At 34.5% G+C, this 24,161-nt stretch overlaps 1 protein-coding gene across 2 annotated transcripts in view; it reads left to right on the top strand.

The window, feature by feature from the left end:
* Positions 1-24,161, top strand: part of TPR (translocated promoter region, nuclear basket protein) — a 65,717-nt gene that overhangs the window by 5,815 nt on the left and 35,741 nt on the right. For both annotated transcript variants that reach the window (XM_040446610.1, XM_040446609.1), the window contains exons 4-24: positions 208-304; positions 2,062-2,165; positions 2,528-2,692; positions 3,173-3,265; positions 3,903-3,983; positions 4,063-4,150; positions 4,872-5,012; positions 5,446-5,537; positions 5,810-6,007; positions 8,103-8,210; positions 9,353-9,579; positions 10,258-10,421; positions 11,322-11,455; positions 11,542-11,690; positions 12,703-12,865; positions 14,730-14,864; positions 15,334-15,474; positions 16,395-16,560; positions 17,536-17,702; positions 18,472-18,624; positions 19,103-19,219. In XM_040446610.1, coding sequence (XP_040302544.1) covers positions 208-304; positions 2,062-2,165; positions 2,528-2,692; positions 3,173-3,265; positions 3,903-3,983; positions 4,063-4,150; positions 4,872-5,012; positions 5,446-5,537; positions 5,810-6,007; positions 8,103-8,210; positions 9,353-9,579; positions 10,258-10,421; positions 11,322-11,455; positions 11,542-11,690; positions 12,703-12,865; positions 14,730-14,864; positions 15,334-15,474; positions 16,395-16,560; positions 17,536-17,702; positions 18,472-18,624; positions 19,103-19,219 — 2,883 coding nt within the window. The remainder of the gene's footprint in view (positions 1-207; positions 305-2,061; positions 2,166-2,527; positions 2,693-3,172; positions 3,266-3,902; positions 3,984-4,062; positions 4,151-4,871; positions 5,013-5,445; positions 5,538-5,809; positions 6,008-8,102; positions 8,211-9,352; positions 9,580-10,257; positions 10,422-11,321; positions 11,456-11,541; positions 11,691-12,702; positions 12,866-14,729; positions 14,865-15,333; positions 15,475-16,394; positions 16,561-17,535; positions 17,703-18,471; positions 18,625-19,102; positions 19,220-24,161) is intronic.

Below are 24,161 nucleotides of genomic sequence, written 5' to 3'. Positions count from 1 at the left end.
GAAAAATAATTTTTAAAACTGCAAAATATAAATAGAAGTGTTGAGATTATGGGTAATTTTTAAACTTTCAAATGTATTAAATTATAAGAAAAAACCAACCATTCTTAAACCACAGCTAATGTTAAAGTTCTGTGTTCAAGTTCCTATAATGATTAATCAACTTTATTTTTTAATTTAAATGTATTATGCTTCTCCTTTACATGATAGAGCCAGTTTACAAGGACAAAAGAAGAATTAGAAGCTGAGAAAAGAGACTTAGTTAGAACCAATGAGAGACTATCTCAAGAACTTGAATATTTAACAGGTATGAGAAAATACTTTAGGCTCTCCTGTCTCTTCTTACAGTGCTAGGAATTAATCCTCAGTCCATTTCTATTGCTGGTGTTTCTTTGTCATAGCGCAGAATATAGTTCGATGTAGTATCCTATTGTGTCTGCCACTCGTTTGTCTTTAGATCATTACCAAGGTTTTAAAGCAGTGTCTAGATACGTATGCATAAATGAAAAACATCTCTAAGAAGTTGTAATTTGAACCAAGATTTACATGCTAACACTACAGCGTTATTTATAACAACAGATTGGAAGCAGTTTAAGTGTTTAGTTGTAGAGGCTAAACTCCTTCATTTTATACAGACACACTTGCTGGAATAAGCTGTCCATAAACATTCAATATGTAGAAGAACCTGAAACGAGAGCTTATATTTAAAACTACAGACTGGGGGCGCCTGGGTGGCGCAGTCGGTTAAGCGTCCGACTTCAGCCAGGTCACGATCTCGCGGTCCGTGAGTTCGAGCCCCGCGTCAGGCTCTGGGCTGATGGCTCAGAGCCTGGAGCCTGTTTCCGATTCTGTGTCTCCCCCTCTCTCTGCCCCTCCCCCGTTCATGCTCTGTCTCTGTCCCAAAAATAAATAAATGTTGAAAAAATAAATAAAACTGCAGACTGAAGGAGTTATGAGGCAGGAACATAAGCTAAGTAATACACGTATGTAAGATAGATAGTAGATAGTATGTGAAACAGTTGATGTTTTAAGGTAAACATGACTCTTAAGCAGTTTAATGTATCAAATTCCCTTTGGTTACTTTTTAAAAATTTATGAGGTTTTATTAATGGAAGAATTTTCAATTATTTATGTTGCTATACAGTACTATTCAGTTAGGTAACTATACTTTTCCAGTCTCAGAAAAGTTACTTCAGAGTATTTGTTGATGAAGTTGATCAACTAATAGGTAGATAAAATTGAAACATTTTTTTTTTTGTTTATTTTGAGAGAGAGAGAGAGGGTATACACACAAGCAGGGGAGTGGCAGAGAAGAAGAGAGAATCTCAATCATCAGTGCAGAGCCTGATGCAGGACTTGAACCCAGGGACCATGAGATTGCGGCCTGATCCAAAATCAAGAGTTGGACACTTTAACCAACTGAGCCACGCAGGTGCCCCGGAATTTTTTTTAATAAAAACTTTCATGTAGGGGAACCTGGTTGGCTCAAGCAGTTGAGCATCCAACTATGGCTCAGGTCCTTATCTCACAGTTTGTGACTTTGAGCCCCACATAGGGTTTACTGCTGTCACTGCAGAGCCTGCTTTAGATCCTCTGTCCCCCTCTCTTCCCCTCCCCCACTCATGCTCACTCTCTCTCAAAAATAAACATTAAAAAAAAATTTAATAAAACTTTGCTGTAAGGAGTATATAGAAAACTAAGCATGTACATGTTCTGGCTCTGTTGAGTAGGTTTTTGTTATCACTGCTTTTTAACTTAAATGGCTATTTATGAAATTTTAATAGATCTGTAAGTATATATCAGGAAAATTAATGCTAATTTGCATATTTAGCTTAAGATACTGCATTTAAAATGACCAGTGTAAGTTATATGTTGGCTTGGGTGCACAAATTTGGTTTATCATCTGCATGTTTAAATTAAATTTATAACTAAGTATGACAGAAACAAAGAAGTCGAGAACTACTTTGTATTAATTGCTTGTATTTCTAGAGATGTATCTTTGATGTTTGGTTTCTCTGAGCATTAATTAGTCATTGTTTTCAAATTCTCTTCTGACCTTTCTAGAGGATTTTAAACGTCTAAATGAAAAACTTAAAGAAAGCAATGCCACAAAGGGTGATCTTCAGTTAAAACTGGATGAACTTCAAGCTTCTGATGTTTCTGTCAAAGCAAGTAACAAATAATTTCTAATGCACAAAATACAATGTTTGCTTAAAACTCCCTAAATTAAATTTTAAATGTGGGCAGGTTATCTATGAAGTGATTAAAATCTGTGTTTTTGTTTTTGTTTAATATCAGGGAATTAATTAAATATTATGGCCATTTTAATTGAAGTGTTTATGTGATGTTTGTTTCTTATAGTTCTTGATATGATTATCTTACCTGATTACCTATTTTCTGTTAAGAATGCATGCAAATACTTATTTCTGTCAAAATAAGATTCTGCTTGTGTTCTTTAGCTACAGACAAAATCTTTTATTAGCCCTATATTGTCTTTAACTGTAAACATGATTTTCTTGGATATTTTTAGTATCGAGAAAAACGTTTGGAGCAAGAAAAGGAGTTATTACATAATCAGAATACATGGCTGAATACAGAGTTGAAAACTAAAACTGATGAACTTCTGGCTCTTGGCAGAGAAAAAGGAAATGAGATTCTAGAGCTTAAATGTAATCTTGAAAACAAAAAAGAAGAGGTAAGTTAGTAAAACTTTTTTTTCATTTTGGTTAAAACTTACATTTATGTGCCAGGTTATTACAAAAATATTCCACGGGTATACCAAATGAAATGTATTATAATGTTAGAAATGTGGAGGACATAACTCAAACATTTGGCCTAGGAAATGAACCAGTTGCGTATAATTAAATATTTTAGGATCTTCTTTGATGAATTTTGATACTCTCTACTATTTTTTTTATATATCTTTAAGACATGTTTAAGAAGTGGTGATAAATTTTGTCAACTAAATCCGAGTGTGTTGTTCTGTGAGCTGTTATTTTTCATTCTCTTACATATATATATTTTATATGAAATCCTTTTTTGGGTTTGGGGATTATTTTGCTTTCACTTGGCAGGTAAACTTTATGTTTATCGAAACATACGTTTATGTTATGTAATTGAAAATTAATTTCAGCTAATACAACATCTTCCCTCTACCCAACTCTCTTGTTCCTAGGTTTCCAGAATGGAAGAACAGATGAATGGCTTGAAGATGTCAAATGAGAATCTTCAAAAACATGTAGAAGAGCTATTGACCAAACTAAAAGAGGTATAGAAGACCACTTTAAAATTCTCTTTTATAAAATCGTCAAAGCATTTATGAGGCGGGGCGCCTGGGTGGTTCAGTCCGTTGAGCTTCCGACTTCAGCCCAGGTCACTATCTCACTGTGAGTTCGAGCCCCACGTCGGGCTCTGTGCTGACAGCTCAGAGCCTGGAGCCTGCTTTGGATTCTGTGTCTCCCTCTCTCTCTAACCCTCCCCCACTCATGCTCTGTCTCTCTCTGTCTCAAAAATAAAATAAAAAAACATTAAAAAAAAAAAAAAAAAAGCATTTATGAGGCTATTATTTTTAAAATGATTTCATGTTGTGAACTATTTCTGGCACCATAAAATGGCCAGGATACTGATATGATGTAGCTAGGTTAAAATAGCTAGACCCAGAAAAGGCAATCACGTAGTTTATCCAATATCCAATATATTGTTTGAAAATGAGTATGGTTAATTTTAGTATTTGTGTATTACACTTTAAGATAAAAACATATTTTTGTTTTTAAGGTAGTTCACCTTTATCATGAAAATTGATGTTAATTTTTATCTCTTTGCAAATCGTACTTTTTATCTTAGTCTTTGATAAGCATTCTAAATTCAGTTCAGATGAGACTGCTGTAATTGGGTCTTTTTTGCAGGCCAAGGAACAGCAGGCCAGTATGGAAGAGAAATTCCACAATGAATTAAATGCTCACATAAAACTCTCTAATCTATACAAGGTAAATGCCCAGCCTCACCTTTTAGTGTCCTACTGTTGCATTTTTGGATGTCAAATAACTTTGTAAGATTAAATTTTAGAGTGCTGCTGATGACTCCGAGGCAAAGAGCAATGAACTGACCCGAGCAGTAGATGAACTGCACAAACTTTTGAAAGAAGCTGGAGAAGGTAAGATTTAAATTATGGGGATTATTTTTGGTTTTAGCTAAAGGTGTTGTTTTTTTTTTACATTTGTGTAGGTTGTTGGATTTGGAAGGCAATCTTATTAGAGACAAAATTTGGTATAGAAGAAAGATTCTTGGAGTGAGAAACTTTGAATTCTATTTTCAGCAGATATTTTCTATTTTGAAAATAGAGTTAGCTACTAGTTTTCTGTTTTTTTTCATCTTATAATCCTATATATGGTCTGATTTCTAAAGGAAATTTTTCTTCCATTTATGAGACACTTACTTGATGAGTAGCTTGGGTATTCTCTTACTCCATAAATAAGCCTAACATTTCAGTTTGTAAATTGTGTCTTTTAGGGTCTTTGATTTTCTTATATTCTTCTTTGTAATGTAAGTTATTTTCGTATGATCTTTTTCCAGTCATTTTCTGTGTTCTAAAGATCAGAATAAAATCAAAGAGATATGTAGAGCCACTTCTTTACAATCTGAATTCCCTTATTTTCCCCTTAGATTGGAGACATCCAAAGGAGAAGTAGATTCACCAGGCTAGGACATTTAAGGAATGTAGAGCAAGAGCTTTCAGAGGGTGACTGTCAACCATAGCCTGTCTACAATTTAATGTTGTCTACTGAAGGGAAAAATAATGACTATTCTGTTACATTTTATAAACTTCCGAGATTTTAATTGTATGTTTGGATATTGTCTTTAAAAATGTTTTTTAGCCAATAAAGCAATTCAAGATCATCTTCTAGAAGTGGAGGAATCTAAAGATCAAATGGAAAAGGAAATGCTTGAGAAAATAGGAAAGTTGGAGAAGGAATTAGAGAATGCAAATGACCTGCTTTCTGCCACAAAACGTAAAGGTATGGATTAATAGGTACTTAATAATGGCTTGAGTGAAGTGCTAGAACTTCCTACATAGTTCTTACTAATTTCCACTAATAGTATTTCTTTATCATGTTGTGATAAAGGAAACTCCATTAGTTTATAGAATTAGAATTTTTTACTTTAAAATTAATATCTATCTGTATCTTTACTATATTGTCAAGTATAATTATCATTTGATCACACATAATTTATGTGTCAACTTCCAGAATATCTTTAACTATACTTAACTGCATGATTTTTAGAATTGGATTATGTTACCTGACAATTTGATACCCCATTGTAAAATCCACATAGGAATTTGTATGTAATGCTTCATAGGTGTCACATTTTACTCGTCTTGAAAAAACTGTTAGTGGCTTTAGTTTGAAATATTACAGAAATACACTAGATTCCTATGTCTTGGCACAGGAGCCATATTATCTGAAGAAGAACTTGCAGCCATGTCTCCTACTGCAGCAGCTGTAGCTAAGATAGTGAAGCCTGGCATGAAATTAACTGAGGTAAGAATGGTATTTAAATCTTGCTGTTTTCCTTCAGCAAAAGGAAATTTGCTGAAATTTAATGCTGAGAAAAATTATTGTTAAAATCATCTGATGATTTCTTGGAACATTCCAAAAAAAGCTTTCTTGGTTTCTGGTTCTTATAACATAGTAAATAAACATTAACGTCTTATGTAAGTGCTAACACATGTTCATTATGAGGCTGTATCAATTACAGGTATATACTTCTGTTGTTATGCTCAGATTTGAAACAATCCCTCTTCTCCTTTCAGCTGTATAATGCTTATGTGGAAACTCAGGATCAGTTGCTTTTGGAGAAACTAGAGAATAAAAGAATTAATAAATATCTAGATGAAATAGTGAAAGAAGTTGAGGCTAAAGCACCAATTTTGAAACGCCAGCGTGAGGAGTATGAACGTGCACAGAAAGCTGTGGCAAGTTTATCTGTTAAGCTTGAACAAGCTATGAAGGTTGGTTCCATTCTTAAATTTTAGCTGTGGGAAAAATATAGATGACACATGATTTACTAGGTAATTCTTTCCTAGAATTAAAGTGTTTGAGTTGGGAAAGGCTAATCGTGCTTTTTTAGCAATAGAGTAATTCTACTTTATTAAACACCTGTAATAATGAAATGTTCTATTCTTACTCTGCTAAAATTATGGGAGCCTTTTATATTTTTTAAGACATTAGAGATGTTTTCTGTAGGATTCTCTAGTGGATGATGAATAGCCAAATCCCGCTGGGCTTCTCTTCAAATTAAAATAACAGTCTCTTTGTAATAGAACTCTTTTAAATTTGTCACAGTCATTCCTTGTCAGTCAGGTTCTAATATTCTGTCTAGAAATGGTAACATTGTTTGACCATAGAGAAGAACTCCTTTTTTATAACATTTTATAATTTGGCAAATATTTATGTACATTATTTTGTTAACTGTTCTTTGCCAATTGGAAGTACCAAGGAAATTCACAAATATCTTCCCTTTTAAGGTTCCTTTTTATTAGATAATGATTAAAAAACTTTCTGATAATTTTGTTTTTAGGGTACAACTATTAATATTACTGAGAAGTAGTCAAAGTTTATTAAACAAATTTTATTGAGAAAATTCAGTTAAATCCATTTGTGTCTGCTGTTCTAAACTGATCAGTTTCTTTTTTTTTTTTTTCCCCTGGAGATTAGTATAAATAAATAAGGTCCTTAATTCAAACTTAAAATTTTGTTGCTGTTACTATTACAGTTTAGTTGTCGGTTTAAATCAGGGTATATTATATTTAATGGTTTCTTTCTCCTGGGTTATACGACATCTGTCAGTCTTGCCTTGACAGAATATTGGCATTTAAAATCTGCACACACACACACACCTCCAGCCCCATTGTTTGAAAAGAAGTCCCTTGGATATAATTACATCATCTTGAGTTTCTCACTGTTGAGAGTGTTTTGCCTGGAGCTTATTGTCTGAAGAGGATAGTGAAGTAGAGGGGCAGATGTTCATTGTGGAAAAAACCTATTTGTTTTTCACTAATGTGCAGGTATAACAATAAAAATCCTTTACATACTTTTTTAAAACTAGTTAAAGAATTTATAGATAATTTCTGTATCTTCTTTATAGTAGAATCTTTTGTCCATAACCAATATCATGTGTCCTCCAGTCTAGATTCTGTGATGTTCATTTGTTAGACACTTAAGAGTTTTATAACCAAATTGCTTCTTCCTTGGCATCGTAGTTAATCCCATTTTAAACTCAGCAGATTTGTATCATTGCCATCTCATGAGTATTTGCCTTCTTCATTTTGTCACATACTTGTTTCTACAGAAAATGGTTTATGCATACCTTTAGGGCAGTGCATTCAGGTACTTGAAACCACAGGATAAATATGAGCCATCTTTCACTTGGATAGTATTTAAAACATTATTATGTAAAAAAAAACTCATCAAGAGGCAAAATTTGTATGGATTTGAGATAAAGCATAAGATTTCAACAAATTTTGTGCTATTTTCAGGCTCCTTAAAATTATGCCCCTAAATCCCTAGTGATATTGTGATGTGAAACTTAGCAAGGCACTGCTTATACTATTTTTTTTAACAGACTTGAAACATTGGCTATTGCTTCTTTAGAATTAATTCCTGATGCCTTTTTTATACAAGTCTTATGCATCCCTTACCCAACATTTTTTACTTTTGATATGTATTTGCAGATAAGCAACGTATTAATGATTAGCATTATAATGCAGTCCTTTGTTTTCATCTCAGTAACACAGCTTTTGAGAGTATTTGTGTGATGTTATTTGATATTTGATATACACTATTAATTTCATGTGGCTGTATAATTGTAATTTACGGTTAATTCGGAGTGGCAAATTCTCCATTGTTTGCATTAGCATAATGATAAGCAGTACTTGAGATATTAAGAAGTGTATGTGTTCATATTTGTAGAGAAGTAACTGTTTAGAAACTACTATTTTATACAGAAATAGTTGAGCACTGTGTATTTTTATTGTTCATATAACTACTTTATTGGTATAGATCTTAGAAGGGAATACAGAATTTTCATTAAAATTTGTTTTAAAGGAGATCCAACGATTGCAGGAGGACACTGATAAAGCTAACAAACATTCATCTGTGCTTGAAAGAGACAATCAAAGAATGGAAATACAAATAAAAGATCTTTCACAACAGGTTAGAATTTTTTGTTTCTTTTCTCTTTTTTTTTCTGTATAGACTGTCCAGTAGTGATCGAATCTGCAGGTATCTAAGATAGAACTACTGCATCTGAAGTTCTCATCAGTTAGGGATACTACTCTAACAGAATTATAGGCTAGTCATTGTTTTTTTGTTTTTTCATCACCCTTCCCATTTATATTTTAAGTACTTGATAAATTTTCAAATTGCAAGTACCGATTGTAATAAATGAAATAATTCAAGGATAAGTAAAAGTTTCTGCCTCCTACTCAAGTCCCAGAATATAACCAGTGCTAACAGACTAGTTCTTTCACGTCTTTTTTCATTATATGCAGACACATGTGAACATTCATGAACATGTATAAGCATTCTTTGTTTTTTGTTTTTTGTTTTTTTTATTTATTTTGAGAGAGCACAAGTATGAGCATGGGAGGGGTAGAGAGAGGGAGAGAGAGAATCCCAAGGAGGCTCTGCATTGTCAGTGCGGGGCTTGAACTCAGTGAACTGTAAGACTAGGACCTGAGTCTGAGTCAGAATCAGAAGTTGGATGCTTAACTGACTGAGCCACCCAGGTGCGTCCCCCCCCCCCCCCCACCTCTTGTTTTTATTGAAATAAAACCATGCTATATGCATTACTCTGGAACTTTTTTTTTCCAACTGAGTAAGTCAAGAATGTAGATCTATCTTGTTCATATATTTTATCCTCAATTTTATGTGTAGGTTTACGCACATACATGAAAACCTCATATGAATGGAATTAAAATCTATTTTTCATGCTGTCCTTCTTCCGCACCATACAATATATACATAAGCATGCAAGTGCAAGCATACACACACACAGGTATATATTTCTTTGTGTTTTATTTGGCCACTGTTTTACAAAAATGGGACCATCCTTCTAGAATTGTGAATTGGTAATTTAAAAAAAACAACAGCTTTCATTGACACTTTTATAGAAATGAAAAATAGTTTTTCCCATTAAAATTTAAGTTTTAATATCTAAAACAATCTTGATATTAAGATAATTTAATATTGATGGCTTTCATAAAGTAATATTTTCATTTGAAAATTTTTATTCTAAACATTTCCAGAATCAAAGTCAATGCTATTTGATAATATATTAAAAATTTTGTTTTTAGATTAGAGTGCTTTTGATGGAACTTGAGGAAGCAAGGGGTAATCATGTAATTCGTGATGAGGAAGTGAGCTCCGCTGATATAAGTAGTTCATCTGAAGTAATATCACAGCATCTAGTGTCTTATAGAAATATTGAAGAACTTCAGCAGCAAAATCAACGTCTCTTAGTGGCCCTTAGGGAACTTGGGGAAACCAGAGAAAGAGAGGAACAAGAAACAACTTCATCCAAGTAAGCAACTGATGACCTCAGTTTGTTTAGCAAAAATATTTATTAAAAAGTTCTTACATGTCCCTAATAGTGTTGTAAACTGGGAATATGATGACTTAACGGAAAAAAGAATTGAGCAACAATACAAAAATTTTTTTTTACTTAGGGATCTCAATTTGTGGATGAGATTGATGGTAAGATAGAGTAAGGTATATAAATAAGTAGGATAATTTTAGTCCCGTGTGTTCAGTGCTGTAATGGCTAGAAGTCTGTCTTTGAGAGTGTAGAGGTGGAGGACCTAGCCTTGGTTTAAGGAAACAGACCAGGCTTCATGGAGAAGGTAATGTAGGAATTACTCAAGCAGAGTAACGAATTTTTTCCAAAAATGTGTTCGGTGCCAGAGAAAGAGCAGTGGCTAAGAAGACTGAGATTGGGACTGAGTGGAATTGGTTTGATTTTTGCAAACAGATTTTTCAGGTGACATTGGTGAGTACCTGAGTACTGTATGGTGGAGGTTTTTAAAGTGGTTCTTAAGATACCAGCAGAAGAAGGAAAGGATAAGAGAGACAAAACATTATGCTTAATGATAGATGGTAAAATGCTTATTAATTTATAGTTTATTGAAATACAGTAGAATTTATAGTAGATATTATAACTCAATCTCAGTCATGTGAAATAGACTGATTTCTTTTCCTACAGAATCACTGAGCTGCAGCTAAAACTTGAGAATGCCCTCACTGAATTAGAACAACTCCGGGAGTCACGACAACATCAAATGCAGCTTGTTGATTCTATAGTTCGTCAGCGTGATATGTACCGTATTTTGTTGTCACAAACAACAGGAGTTGCCATTCCTTTACAAGGTAGGTTTTTACATATTATCCTAAAAAATTCCAAGTAATTTTGGGAAATATTTTTTAAATGTATATTATAGAATAGATTTTGCAACATAAGCATTGTTTACTGATGGTAGCTTCAAATTTATCTACTATATGTGATTGACATGACACATTGTCATGACATCACCAATCCTAAAACATATAATCGTTTTAGGTATGACTAAGAAAGAAGAAATTCTGACCATTGTTGACAAGTGTGCCTCTTAGAATCCATGAATTACTATATTTGTCTTTTTTTTTTTTTTTAATTTTTTTTTTTCAACGTTTATTTATTTTTGGGACAGAGAGAGACAGAGCATGAACGGGGGAGGGGCAGAGAGAGAGGGAGACACAGAATCGGAAACAGGCTCCAGGCTCTGAGCCATCAGCCCAGAGCCTGACGCGGGGCTCGAACTCACGGACCGCGAGATCGTGACCTGGCTGAAGTCGGACGCTTAACCGACTGCGCCACCCAGGCGCCCCTATATTTGTCTATTTTTAAGTATAGTTGACATACAATATACTATTAATTTCAGGTGTACCTCATAATGATTTGACATTTCCATACAACATGAAATGACTCCCACATTCTATAAGTCTAGTTACCTTCTGTCACCGTACAGAGTTAACTCACTATCACTGACCATATTCCCATACTATACATTACATCTCCATGACCTTTTAGTTATGTCTTGTTTCACCATTTCATTTGCAAATATTGTCTCTAACCAGAAACTGAAAGTGATCATGGTAGATTGTTCATTAGATTCCTTCTTTCATAATCTCTGTAATCTTACTGTTTCATTTAAATAAGTCAAGCTTGTTTATTTTGGCAATGCCCTATGTACAAAGAGATGTTACATTATTACTTTTACATTTCTGAAGCTTCAAGTTTAGATGATATTTCTCTTGCATCAACTCCGAAACGTTCAAGTACATCACAGACTGCTTCCACTCCTGCTCCGGTACCTGTAATTGAGTCAGCAGAGGCTATAGAAGCAAAGGCTGCTCTTAAACAGGTAAGAACACACCATGACACTTTTATCTTGGTTAGAATCTTTGAGAACACAGGTGGTCATCTTTTAATAATTTCATCAATATTTAGTTGCAGGAAATTTTTGAGAATTACAAAAAAGAAAAGGCAGATAATGAAAAAATACAAAATGAGCAGCTTGAGAAACTTCAGGATCAAATTACAGATTTGCGATCACAAAACACCAAAATATCTACACAACTAGATTTTGCTTCTAAACGGTAAGTTTTCTTTTATTCATAAGTTAATAGTCTTAGTAAAAATAGTCTGAACTTCAATATTCAGTTGAATCCAGTTCAAGGATTAGTTTGCAAAAGTTTACTCATTTGTGGACTATAATCCAGGGCTGTAGGGGTTCATTTTTGAATATTGATTAATGATTCTCTTCGGCATTTCCTAAGTAGGCCAGGTAGTTTTTTAATAAGTTGAAATTGATGTGAAGAATGTTGCTAGTTTTCCTTCCTGAGATTGAACAATCTACTGTTTCTATAGGACTTAATTATTTCATAAATGCATAAGAGGATGAGAAGAATGTGAGCAAATTTTATTCAGCCTTTTCTAGGTAGAAGAGAAGCAAGCACTAGACAGTTAATTTTGAGAAAATTCACTTTCTTGGTCATTTATAAAACTAATAGTAAACCTCATTTTATGGTTTTAGTAGGTCTGTCAAATACTTGTTAGTTTAGTAAGTTAGAATGAAATGTATTTCTGTATACTACATGATAAAACTAGGTTTTTGTAAGCATATGGCAGGTTGTTTCCTCCATACAGTCCCAATAGTTTGATACCCCAGACATAAGCACCTTTTTTCCCCTATGTTGATAACTGTAGCCAGCCATTTGTAGGCTTTCAAGCACATAATAGAAAGAATTATAGAGGAAAAAAGGATCTCCAAAATTCCAACCATGCATAAATAAATTGTGTTCTGTATCGTGGTGGGTGTTTCATGTATCAACATTATATTGGTGCTATTTTGAATGTGATCAAAATTCTTAGCTTAAAAAGAATCAAAATCTAGCTTAAAAAGTTAATTCAGCATGAAATGAGAACTTAAAGTTTACTTAGAATTTGAATTTAACTGTTAAATTTGGAGTTGAAGGTTTTACATTATTACACAAGGTACTTTTTTTCATATTGTTAATCGTGTGAAATTAGTCTGTTGTAAAGTTCTTCAAGGAATAAGCTAGGATTCAGTATTTCAGTTGCTAATGGAATTCTTTTCTCTCACATAAGCTATGAAATGTTACAAGATAATGTTGAAGGATATCGTCGAGAAATAACATCCCTACATGAGAGAAATCAGAAACTTACTGCAACAACTCAAAAGCAGGAACAGATTATCAATACAATGACGCAAGATTTGAGAGGAGCAAATGAAAAGCTGGCTGTTGCAGAAGTGAGACAATTTCCCTCATCTGATTTGCATTGTAAATTGCATTTGGCATGTGTTCTTTAGTTATTACTTTGATTCCACTGGTTGGTAAGATACAGGTGTTTGAGAGGTTTATGGATTTCAAGTCTACTTATTTATTAGAGAGTGTATGTGCGCTCAGGGGAGGGGCAGAGGGAGGGAGAAAGAGAATCCCGAGCAGGCTCCATGCTGCCAGCATAGAGCCCCGTATGGGGCTCGAACCCACAAACTGAGATTATGACTCAAGCTGAAACCAAGAGTCACACGCCCAACTGACTGATACCCGGCTCCCTGATTTCAAATCCTTATTAGCATAGTTTCTAAATACCTAGTTGTGCATCAGTTTAGTGATTATTTCTATCAAAACTAAATGGGGAAAGAAATTTGTTTTTCTGGACTAAGATTTCTTTTTTTTTTTTTCTTCAACGTTTATTTATTTTTGGGACAGAGAGAGACAGAGCATGAACGGGGGAGGGGCAGAGAGAGAGGGAGACACAGAATCGGAAACAGGCTCCAGGCTCTGAGCCATCAGCCCAGAGCCTGACGCGGGGCTTGAACTCACGGACCGCGAGATCGTGACCTGGCTGAAGTCGGACGCTTAACCGACTGTGCCACCCAGGCGCCCCTGGACTAAGATTTCTTTACAGGTCTTCCATTTCATACTAAATTTGTAAATCACTGTTTCTCTAACAGACAAATGAATATTTCATTCATTCTTGCTCATTTGTGACAAAAATATAAAAATCTTATTAGCATTAAATTATATTTCTGAATTTCAACATGAATACAAATATCTACTAGAAATTGGCAGTACTTTCAACTATACTGGATTCTTGATGATGAATTTCTATTTAATGTTTTACTGTTCTGTAAAGTTGTCTCACAACTTTCTGATCATTGTGAGCTAGGTGCACTTGTCCCCCATTTTACCGGTTGAGAAACAGACTCAAAACTTAATGATTTCCTGTTTGAGATAGTCGTGAGAGATGGGTTGGTTGGGACTTATACCTAGGTTTTCTAATTGTGTTGGCTACATCCCTTCATTTTTATGTTTCCACTCATTTGTGGGGAATGGACAGCATCACTTTTTCAAACTGGGAGAGTAAGTTTTATGATTGCTCATTTATGATTTATGGTGTAGTTCTGAATACTTTGAGGATATTTGTTTTCAGAGCACCCTTCCAAATCTCCTGAGACTCAGAGTGTACTCTTCATGAGGCAGAAAAAATGGAAATAAATCCGTCATCATTCTCAAACCAGATACTTAGAAACCAAGCTTTGATTCTAAAACTTGCATAATTTAATAATATATAAGTATGAAGGTAGCAAAATTTTGCAATTTTGTTTTACTCTGATGTTTTAGATTTTTTTGTTGGCTGTTTCAAAGTCTGATTTGTTAAGAGCAGAGAAATCATTAAGTATTTGTGGTAATTGCAAGATTTTTTCCTTTGGTCTATTGATATTCCCATAATTTTTGCTTCATATTTTAACACCTGAAAATTAAGAGTTATAAATTCTTATGTAATGAAGAAATGTCCTCGTCTCTAATTAGCATTAAGAAATAATGAGGGGGGTGCCTGAGTGGCTCAGTCGGTTGAGCAGCCGACTTCGGCTCGGGTCATGATCTCACGGTCCGTGGGTTCGAGCCCCACGTCGGAGTCTGTGCTGACAGCTCAGAGCCTGGAGCCTGTTTCAGATTCTGTCTCCCTCTCTCTGACCCTCCCCTGTTCATGCTCTGTCTCTCTCTGTCTCAAAAATAAATAAACGTTTAAAAAAAAAATTTTTTTTTAAAAAGAAATAACAATGAGGGATCTTTTAAATTTTTTCTTTTACTTGTATTTACCTCAAGGTAAGAGCAGAAAACTTGAAAAAGGAAAAGGAGATGCTTAAATTGTCCGAAGTCCGCCTTTCTCAACAAAGAGAGTCTTTGTTAGCCGAACAGAGAGGGCAAAACTTGCTGCTGACTAATCTGCAAACGATTCAGGTAACCAAAAAAAAAAAAAAAAAAAAAAACGTTCTAGTTAAATAAGTAGTTTTAACATTGCATCCTCTCAGGTTCTTAATTAGAACATTTTTCTGTCACTTTTGTCATGCATTATATAAATAAAACCTTGAAAGAGAACTGATTGAAACCATGCATTTAGCAGTTTTCACCCTCAAATCTATATTTACAGAGTCCTGTGCAGTTGAGTTGTTTACAAGATTAAATTTTTGTTTTTATTTTTTATTTTAAAACTTCAGGAGGTCTGAATGACTATTGCAATATGTCTCTTTTCCTTTATTAAGTAGATATTTTAATACAAAAAATGTCAGAAGACTTTTTTGGTAAATGTTCTAGGTTTTAATTTCTTCATGTAGAAATGGGTTGTAATGCTCTATAGCCTTTCATTTTCTCTGTATTACTTTTTTAATTTCTTTCTTAAGCATAACCAAAAAATCTTTTTTTACCTTAGGGAATATTAGAGCGATCTGAAACGGAAACCAAACAAAGGCTTAGTGGCCAGATAGAAAAACTGGAACATGAGATATCTCATCTAAAGAAGAAGTTGGAAAATGAGGTGGAACAAAGGCATACACTTACTAGAAATCTAGATGTGAGTCTGTTAGTGTTATGAATTTCTATAGATTGTTTATTTCTGGAAATGAAGCTGGTATGTAGGTACACTGCCATTTCCTGTTGAAGCATGGTTTTGAAGAAGCTGTTAGTTTTCCTTGCCGCCTTGTGTGCCTAATAATTTTTGGTTGGGTGCTATATATTTTGAGTTTTATCCTATTGGGTGCTGGATATTTTTATATTCCTATAAATCCCGTGTTTTTTTCTGGGATGCAGCAATTGAAAATAATTTGCTTCTCTTGAGGGTTGCTTTTTATGATTTTTTAGGCAGGTCCAAAGCAGTGCTCAGTCTGTAACTAATTATTCCCCACTATTGAGGCAAGACTTTCCTGTATACTAGTCCCAGTGTCCAGTGAATTATGAGTTTTTTCATTCTGGCTGCTGGTAATTGGCATTATTCCTGTCTCTCTGTGAACACCAGACACTCTTCACTCAGTCTCTTTGGATGATTCTTAAGCCTGTCGGGTAATTTCACATGTATGTACTGATGACTATTTTGTTGAATATTCAACAGGGATCCTCTGCAAATCTCTTGGGTACTGTATCAGTGCAGCTCTCTGTGATAGTCTATCTTAGGAATTAGGAACTAATTTAGTTTTCCTGTACTCTCATTTATGTGTTCTCAGTTCAAGGAGTCTGCTTGCTTCTGCCTTATTTCCCTTTCCCTCTGTCAAAGCCTAAACACACAGGAAGCTAGGGAAATTACAGGGCTTGCTTCTTTTGTTTCCTGTCTCAGGTATCATAGTTCTTTTTTTTCAGTTATTTCAGATGGGAGGATGTATCTGATTTCTGTTACTCTATCTTGGCCAGAGTTTAAAGTGTTTTAAAATGATAAAGTGAACCTCTAGTTGCTTACCTGAAAGATAGTGTTTGTAGGGTTAATGTATCTTTTCTTCTTAGGTTCAACTTTTGGATACAAAAAGACAACTGGATACTGAGACAAATCTTCATCATAACACAAAAGAACTATTAAAAAATGCTCAGAAGGAAATTGCTACATTAAAACAGCACCTCAGTAATATGGAAGTTCAGCTTGCTTCTCAGTCCTCACAGAGAACTGGCAAAGGTAAATACACTAATAAATAAGTAAAGTGATAACAAAGTACTTTTTGAGGCTCATAACATACCCTGTAAATAAATAACCTATGTTCTTTTTGGATAATAGTAAAAGAGGGAAAAAAAAAAACCTTTTACTCTTCATATAGAAAAGCTGTTTTGGGCTTAAATTAATAAATTTGCAGACTCAGAAGACTGGAAATAGTTCTGCATGGCATCTGACCAGTTTTCCAGTTGTTGAAACCGTTTATTGATACTTGTAAAATGTTTCTTTTGAGGAGGATTAATACTTAAATCTTTAACTCTCCCTTGTTGAATCTGTAGTAAGGGTCACTTGCAGAAATAATTCATTTGTTTGGTCTCTTTTAGAGTAGTATTCATAATCATTGCTCATTGATAGCCTTAGGTAAAAGATTTGTTTCATTAGATCTTGCTTCTTTTTGTGAATGTACCATTTCAAATGCAAAGCCTTTGGTCCAGGTAATCTTAAGAACATAATATATGTACATGGGTAAATATATGATACATAAGTGGATGTGTAATTATCCAATAATAGTCCATATTGATACATCACATGATAAGAAAACATCCTTTTTAATCTGTAGTTTCTTCCTTTTCCATGGATTTTAGAATGAAAATTGGACTAAATAATTTAAGATTTAGTGTTTTAGAGTAAACAATGTTAAAAAAGTAAATTAGTAACCTGGTAATACCTTCAAGTAGCTTCCTCAATTTAGCTCAAATGTTTATTCTTCTCTTTTAAATATCTTCATTGTAATATTTGTAATGGCAGATTTCAAATATTTGATTTTTTGAAGAAATAATATTCTGGAGAAATAACTGTTTTTATTTTGGTATTTAGTGTGTGTTCAAATATACTTTCAAGATAAGTACTTTTACATTTGAGCCTTAATCCTAATTTCACAAACTCTCTGATAACAGCCATTTAAAATGTTAGTTTTAAGAAAGCTCTTAAATCTTTTAGGTCAGCCTAGCAACAAAGAAGATGTGGATGATCTTCTGAGTCAGCTAAGGCAAGCAGAAGAGCAGGTGAATGATTTAAAGGAGAGACTCAAAACAAGTACTAGTAATGTGGAACAGTATCGAGCAATGGTTACTAGTTTAGAAGAATCTCTTAACAAGGAAAAACAGGTATATTCAATTTTAAATTTAATTTGAATGCACTTTTTTTTTAATGTTTATTTATTTTTGAGAGGGAGATAAGAGTATGAGCAGGGAAGGGAAAGAGAGGCGGAGGGGAGACACAGAATCTGAAGCAGGCTCCAGGCCCTGAGCTGTCAGCACAGAGCCCAACATGGAGCTCGAACTCACAAACCATGAGATCATGACCTCAGCCCAAGTTGGACGCTTAACCAACTGAGCCACCCAGATGCCTCTTAACTTTTTTTTTTTAAATAAAAGCCTGCTGTGTGTAAGTACTATAGTAAATATGAGTTTGACGGATATCATTGTGTTTACCTTTTAAATCTGAAAAATACTTCAGTCTAATAAGCCAGATAAAACAAAACACACAAAATTCAAAACTGATTAGCATTGATAGATATTTTTTTAAGTTTTTTTTTTAAATCTTTATTTATTTTTGAGAGAGAAGAAAGAGAGAGAGAGAGAGCAAGGAGGGGCAGAGAGAGAGGGAGACACAGAATCAGAAGCAGGCTCCAGGCTCCAAGCTGTCAGCACAGAGCCTGACATGGGGCTCGAACCCATGAACTGTGAGATCATGACCTGAGCTGAAGTCGGATGCTTAACTGACTGAGCCACCAGGCACCCTGATAGATTTTTTTTTTTTAAATACAAAGCAAATGTTAATTTTAGTACTTGTGAAGTTTAGATTTAGAGAAACTAATTGTATAATTTTAGATGTGTATAATTTTTGTATTCTATTACCTGGATGGTGGTAAAGGTGACAGAAGAAGTACGTAAGAATATTGAAGTTCGTTTAAAAGAGTCAGCTGAGTTTCAGACACAGTTGGAAAAGAAGTTGATGGAAGTAGAGAAGGAAAAACAGGAACTTCAGGATGATAAGAGAAAAGCCATAGAAAGTATGGAACAACAGGTAAATTAGATTATTAGCCATATCAATCTTTGTGTGTGTGTGTGTGTGTGTGTGTGTGTGTGTGTGTGTGTGTGTGTAAGGATTTGTATTAAGTAGCTTATTAGTTACCATCCAGTTCATTTCAACTGATATTGAATGGACACATAACAATTTTAGTTGTATGTTTTACACTGCTTTGTAGGTCCGTATGTGTTTCCTTTTGAGTATTTTAGACTACTTTATGGTAGTAGATATCAGTGCTGTTTTTTATAAGCCTCTCTGCCTGAGCATTAACTTTTGCAGATGTTAGTAAGGAGTGAACATAAGGCTGTGAAATTTGTGCAGTATTACCTCAAGTTATCTTTTAAATTTAGTAAGTCTGTTTGGGCCAATAGGATTTTAAAAATTTGTCTTTAAAATAACTCTGGTTATTTTATTAATTATTACAATAATTGTCTTGCAGTTAACCCTGGTTTTAATTAATGTTCTTCTGATTTAGTTATCCGAGTTAAAGAAAACACTTAACAGCGTTCAGAATGAAGTACAAGAAGCTCTTCAGAGAGCAAGCACAGCTTTGAGTAATGAACAGCAAGCCAGACGTGACTGTCAGGAACAAGTAAGTGTTGATCATGTAGCCAGTTATTGAGAAATGAGGTTTGATCCTAGGGAGCAGTTCTTGGAGTATCTTACTGCATCTTGAGGATTGGTAAACCATACAGAAATACAGTTATTTTCACCATTGTGGAACTTGCACTAAGATCAGCTGAAAAGTGTATGTGAAGACTAAAAGCAAATAGTGCAATAACCATTAACAAAGCAACCTTGACAAATGGGGGAAAAATATAACAGTACCAGTAATAGTAAAACTGAAATAGAATGGGAAGACGTGTAATGTTCTCATCTTTGAGTGGTATATGAATAGTCATTTGATTATAGTTCTTTATTGCTTATATATATGGTACGTACATGTATGAAGATTACATCAGAAGTGGAATACAGGGGAAAATACTTCAAAGGTGAATTAGACAAAAATTATCCTTGGCTTATTGCCAAACAGTGTAACATTGCAAATTAAAATAAAAGAATGTATCAATAATTCAATATTCAAATAAATTATTCTTATTTCCTTTTGTTTACTTTAAGTTTGTGTTTATGTATGTGTATGCACATGTATTTTACATATCGGAGTTGTTCTTAGCTTTTATTTTATAAAGCCTGTTGCAAATTGTTGTATCATCTTCATAAGTTTCATTTTGAACAGTTCTTTCATATTTCTTCCTTGTTTTGAGTTTTTCTTTGTTATGGTGGTTGTTTTTTCTCCAAATTTTTATTTAAATTCCAATTATTAACATACAGTGTAATATTAATTTCAGGTGTAGAATTTAGTGATTCATCACTTACATACAACACCCAGTGCTCATCCCAACAAGTGCTCTCTTTAGAGCATTACCCATCTAGCCCATCCCCCACCCCTACCTCCTTCCATCAACCCTCAGTTTATTCCCTATAGTTAAGAGTCTGTTTCTTGGTTTTCCTCCTTTTTTGCCTCCTGTGTTCATTTGTTTTGTTTCTTAAATTCCACATATGGGTGAAATCATATGGTATCTGTCTTCTTCTGACTCTTTCACTTCGCATGATAATTTCTAGCTCCACCCACATCATTGCAAATGGCAAGACTTCATTCTTTTTTGTGGTTAATATTCCATCATGCGCGCGCGGATGCGCACACACACACACACACACACCACCTTTTCTTTATCCATTTATCAGTCAGTGGACATTTGGGCCCTTTCCGTAATTTGGCTATCATTGAAAATGCTGCTATAAATATTGGGGTGCATGTGTCCCTTCAGATCAGTATTTTTATATCTGTAGATACAAAAGGTATTTATAAATATCTTGTAGTGGTGTAATTACTAGGTCATAGGGTTGTTCTTTTTTAACTTTTAAGGAACCTGTACATTTTTCCAGAATGGCAGAATAGTTGTACTTTTCCATCAGCAGTGTAAAAGGGCTCCCCTTTCTCCTCATCCTCGCCAACCCTGTTGTTTCCTGTGGTGTTAATTCTAGCCATTCTGACTGGTGTGAGGTGATAGCTCATTGTAGATTGGGGTGTTTTGTTTTGTTTTTGTTTTGTTTTGTTTTGTTTTGTTTTGTTTTGTTTTTGAGAGCGAGAGAGAGCAAGCAAGCCAGGGAGAGGGGCATTGGGGAAGAGAGAGAATCCTAAGCAGGCTCCACACCCAGGACAGAGCTGGACGGCAGGGGTCAGTCTCAGGACTGTGAGATCTGGACCAGAGCCGAAATCAAGCACTTAACCTACTGAGCGACCCAGGCTCCCCATCATTGTAGTTTTGATTTGTATTTCCTTGATGACAGGTGACATTGAGCATCTTTTCATATGTCTGTTAGCCACCTGGCTGTCTTCTTTGGAAAGTGTCACTTCATGCTCATTTCTTCACTGGATTATTTGTTTTTTCTGGATGTTGAGTTTGTTCTTTATATATTTTGGATACTAACACTTTATCAGATACGTTCTTTGCAAGTATCTTCTCTCATTTTGTAGATTACCTTTTAGTTTTGTTTATTGTTTACTTCATCGTGCAGAAGCTTTGTATTTTGATGAAATCTGAAAAGTTTATTTTTGTTTCTGTCTCCTTTGCCTCAGGAGACATATCTAGTAAGAAATTGCTACAGCCAATGTCAGAAGAGGTTCCTGCCTGTTCCTCTAGGATTTTGATGGTTTCTGGTCCTACATTTAGGCCTTTTATCCAGTTTATTTTTGTGTTTGGCATTAAGAAAATGGTCCAGTTTCATTGTTTTGCGTGTTGCTGTCCAGTTTTCCCAACACCATTTGTTGAAGAGACTTTTTTCCTTAGGATATTCTGTCTTACATACATCTGGGTTTTATTCAGTTCTGTTGACCTATGTGTCTGTTTTTGTGCCAGTACCATTATGTCTTGATGACTATAGCTTGAAATCCAGAAACGTGATGCCTCCAGCTTTGCTTTTCTTTTTCAAGATTGCCTTGGCTGTTTGGGGTCTTTTTTAGTTCCATACAAATTTTGGGGTTATTTGTTCTAGATCTGTGAAAAATGCTGCTGGTATTTTGATAGGGATTGCATTAAATGTATAGGTTACTTTGGATAGTATAGACATTTTAACAATATTTGGTTTTCTAATCCGTGAGTGTGGAATGTTTTTTCTTTTTGTTGTTTTCTGTTTCTTTCATCAGTGTTGTGTGGTTTTCTTGTTTTCAAGTACAGATCTTTTACCTCTTTGGTTATGCTTATTACTAGATATCTCAAGGTTTTTGGTATAGTTGTAAATGAGAATGATTCCTTGATTGCTCTTTCTGTTGTTTCATTATTGGTGTATAAAAATACAACAGATTTCTGTACATTGATTTTGTATCCTGAAACTTTACTGAATTTGTGTACCAGTTATAGCAATTTTTGGGTGGAGTCTTTTGGGTTTTCTATATAAAGTATCATGTCATCTGCAAATAGTGAAAATTTACTCCTTGCCAATTTGGATGCTTTTTATTTCTTTTTGTTGTCTGATTGCTGTGGCTGGGACTTCCAATACTATATGTTAAGTAACAGTGGTGAGAATGGACATCCGTGTCTTGTTCCTGACCATAGAGGAAAAGCTCTGTTTTTCCCCATTGAGGATGATATTAGCTGTGGTTTTCGTATATGGCCTTTATTACGTTGAAGTATGTTCTCTCTGTCCTTACTTTGTGGAGGGTTTTTATCATGAATGGATGTTATACTTCATCATATGCTTTTTCTGCATCTGTTGAAAGGAGCATATGGTTTTTACCCTTTTATTAATGTGGTGTATCACATTGATTGATTTGCGAACACTGAGCCACCCCTGCAGCCCAGGAATAAATCCTACTTGATCACAGTGAATGATTCTTTTAATGTACTGTTGGATTTGATTTGCTAGTATTTTGTTGAGAATTTTGCATCCATGTTCATCAGGGGTATTTGCCTTTTTTAGTGAAGTCTTTGTCTGGTTTTGGAATCAGAGGGTAATGCTGGCATCATAGAATGAGATTTGAAGTTTTCCTTCCATTTCTATTTTTGGGGACAGTTTGAGAAGAATAGGTATTATTAACTCTTCTTTAAAAAAAAATTTTTTTTTACATTTATTTATTTTTGAGAGTCAGAGAGACAGTGTGAGCAGGGGAAGGGCAGAGAGAGAAGGAGTCACAGAATCCAAAGCAGTCTCCAGGCTCCGAGCAAGGTGTCAGCACAGAGCCCATCGCGGGCCCAAACCTACAAAACATGAGATCGTGACCTAAGCCGAAGTCGGACACTTAACTAACTGAGCCACCCAGGCACCCTGTTATTAACTCTTTAAATGTTTGGTAGAATTCCCCCTGGGAAGCCATCTGGCCCTGGACTTTTCTGTATTGGGAGATTTTTTATTACTGATTGAATTTCTTTGCTGGTTATCAATCTGTTCAGGTTTTCTGTTTCTTTCTGTTTCACTTTTGGGAATTTAATCTTTCTAGGAATTAATCCATTTCTTCCAGGTTGCCCATTTTGTTGGCATATAATTTTTCATAATCTCTTACAATTATATGTATTTCTATTGTGTTGGTTGTGATTTCTTTCATTCATGATTTTATTTGGGTCCTCTTTTTGATAAGTCTGGCTAAGGGTTTATCAATTTTACTAATTTTTTCAGAGAACTAGCTCCTAGTTTCATTGATCTGCTCTAATATTTTTTTGTTTGGTTGTTTCTCTGTCATTTATTTCTGCTCTTTATTAATTTCCCTTCTGACTTTGGGCTTCATTTGTTCTTCTTCTGGCTCCTTTAGGGATAAGGTTAGGTTGCATTTTGGGGATTTTTCTTTCTTCTTAAGATAGGTCTATATTGCTGTGTACTTCACTTTTGTGATTGCTTTTGCTGCATCCCAAAGATTTTGGATCATCATGTTTTCATTTTCATTTGCATCCATGTATTTTTTTATTTCTTCTTTAATTTCCTGGTGGACCCATTCATTGTTTAGTAGGATTTTCTTTAAATTCCATGTATTTGTGGCCTTTCCACAATTTTTTCTTATGGTTGACTTCGAGTTGCATGGTGTTGTGGTTGGAAGATACGCATGGTGTGTGGTGGTGTGATCTCAGTCGTTTTATACTTGTTGAACCCTGATTTGTGATCCACTGTGTGATCTGTTCTGGAGAATGCTCCATGTGCACTAGAAAAGAACGTGTATTCTGCTGCTTTAGGATAAAATGTTCTGAATATATCTGTTAAGTCCATCTGGTCCAGTGTGTCATTTAAGTCATTGTTTGCATGTTGCTTTTTGCTTAGATGACCTGTCCATTGATGTAAGTAAAGTTCTCTATTGTTATTATATTATTATCAATGAGTTTGCTTATGTTTTTTACTAATTGTTTTATATATTCGTATGCTTCCATGTTGGGGGCATAAATATTTACAATTGTTAGATTTTCTTGTTGGATAGTCTCCTTTATTTTGATATAGTGCCCTTCTTCATTTCTTGTTACAGTCTTTGGTTTAAAGTTTGGTTTTAACTG

The sequence above is a fragment of the Herpailurus yagouaroundi genome, unplaced genomic scaffold, assembly GCF_014898765.1.
Source record: "Herpailurus yagouaroundi ecotype Mexico unplaced genomic scaffold, PumYag 195, whole genome shotgun sequence".
NCBI lineage: Eukaryota > Metazoa > Chordata > Mammalia > Carnivora > Felidae > Herpailurus > Herpailurus yagouaroundi.
Note: the sequence above shows the minus strand (reverse complement) of the source record. Positions and strands in the feature narration are given on the sequence as shown.